Source organism: Fulmarus glacialis, unplaced genomic scaffold (genome assembly GCF_000690835.1).
Source record: "Fulmarus glacialis isolate BGI_N327 unplaced genomic scaffold, ASM69083v1 Scaffold45551, whole genome shotgun sequence".
In the NCBI taxonomy this organism is placed as follows: domain Eukaryota; kingdom Metazoa; phylum Chordata; class Aves; order Procellariiformes; family Procellariidae; genus Fulmarus; species Fulmarus glacialis.
Window position 1 is genome coordinate 1 of NW_009195505.1, and position 1,261 is coordinate 1,261.

General features: G+C 61.8%; 1 protein-coding gene across 1 annotated transcript; it reads right to left on the bottom strand.

The window, feature by feature from the left end:
* Window positions 1-15: 15 nt before the first annotated feature.
* On the bottom strand, window positions 16-1,132 carry PTGES3L (prostaglandin E synthase 3 (cytosolic)-like; the record flags this gene model as incomplete). The annotated part of the gene is made up of 4 exons (XM_009588102.1): window positions 16-27; window positions 136-225; window positions 641-739; window positions 1,066-1,132. Coding segments are annotated over 4 exons (268 nt in total), but the record flags the coding sequence as incomplete, so codon positions are not given.
* Between the last annotated feature and the right edge of the window lie 129 nt (window positions 1,133-1,261).

Here is a 1,261-nt window from a genome sequence, read left to right on the forward strand (position 1 = left end):
GCCTTTGTCCGTCACCTTCTCCAGGAGCTGGACGGGAAACAAATGGCTGTGGGAACTCCGAATGCTTGGCTCTCCCCCATCCCGAGCACCTGCCCACACATGCCCTGGGACCCCGTGGCCTGCGGCCCGGCTCACCTCTGCATACTGCTCCACCATGGCCCTCTCCACCTCCTCGTCCCCTTCCCAGTCTCGCCAGTTGTCAAAGTCCACAGAGAGCCAGGCCGGCTGCGGGCAGAGAGAGCGTCCCCTGAGGAGGGAGCAGCATGGAGGGGACCCGGCAGCCTGGTCCTCGCAGCCCAGGGACTGCTCTGTGTGTGAGTGCAGGCTGCTCCTGCACAGGTGAGGGAACTGGCCGGGCTGGGGAAGGGCAGGAAGGGAAGTGTGTCCCTTTGCCTGTGGGTGCTGGTCCTGACCCTGCCTGCGTCGAGGGAAAGGGGTGCCGCATCCTTCCTGGAGCGCAGAGGTCTGTGGACTGGCAGTGACCATGAGGTCAGGCTTTTTGGGAGCTCTGTGTTGGGGTGCCCACATGGGGCCCTCAGTGTTTGTCCTGGGGGCAGGTTGGTCCCCAGGAGCCGCGAGGTGCTGTGTGGGGACAGCACACGTGCTGAGGCTGGTGCTGGCTGCCTGGCGCCATACACACCTTGATGTTCTCCTTGGTGATGCGGGGCCAGGCCACTTTCTCCTTCCACTTCCTCATAAAGCACGTGATGGAGCGGTCGGAGCGCTTCTCCCGTGAGTCCTGCCAAGAGATTGGGGGTCCCTTACCTTGGTGTCTGCCAGACTTCTCTCTGCAATCCACTGCAGACACGCACAGGATTAAAGCTCAGCCACGTGCGGGCTGTGGGACATGCACAACCACGGAGACGAGTTGTTTCTGGCCCAATGCAGCACTGCAAGTGCCAGGCCCAGGGTCAGGACCCCCCGGCTTGTGCTCACCCCACTCAGGCTCTTGGGAAACAGGCAGGATTCAACACTAAGCGCCACTGCTCAAGACCGTACAGGCTGGGTTTAACTCTGAGCCTCATGCAGGCTGTTGGAGAACAGTTTGCTGGGGGGAAGCCTCACCTTGGAGTTGACCCTGGCATACAGGTTGATCTCATTGTAGAACTCCACGCCGTCTGCATTTTTGCAACTGCCAAAACACCGTAACAGCCTGGCTTAGGAGAGGGCTGAGGCTGTGTGTGCCCTGCTCTTACAGGGTCCCCCCTATCCCCTGCACCACTCCCAGTTCAGGGCCGCGTCCCCGGTCAGCAGGGCAGCG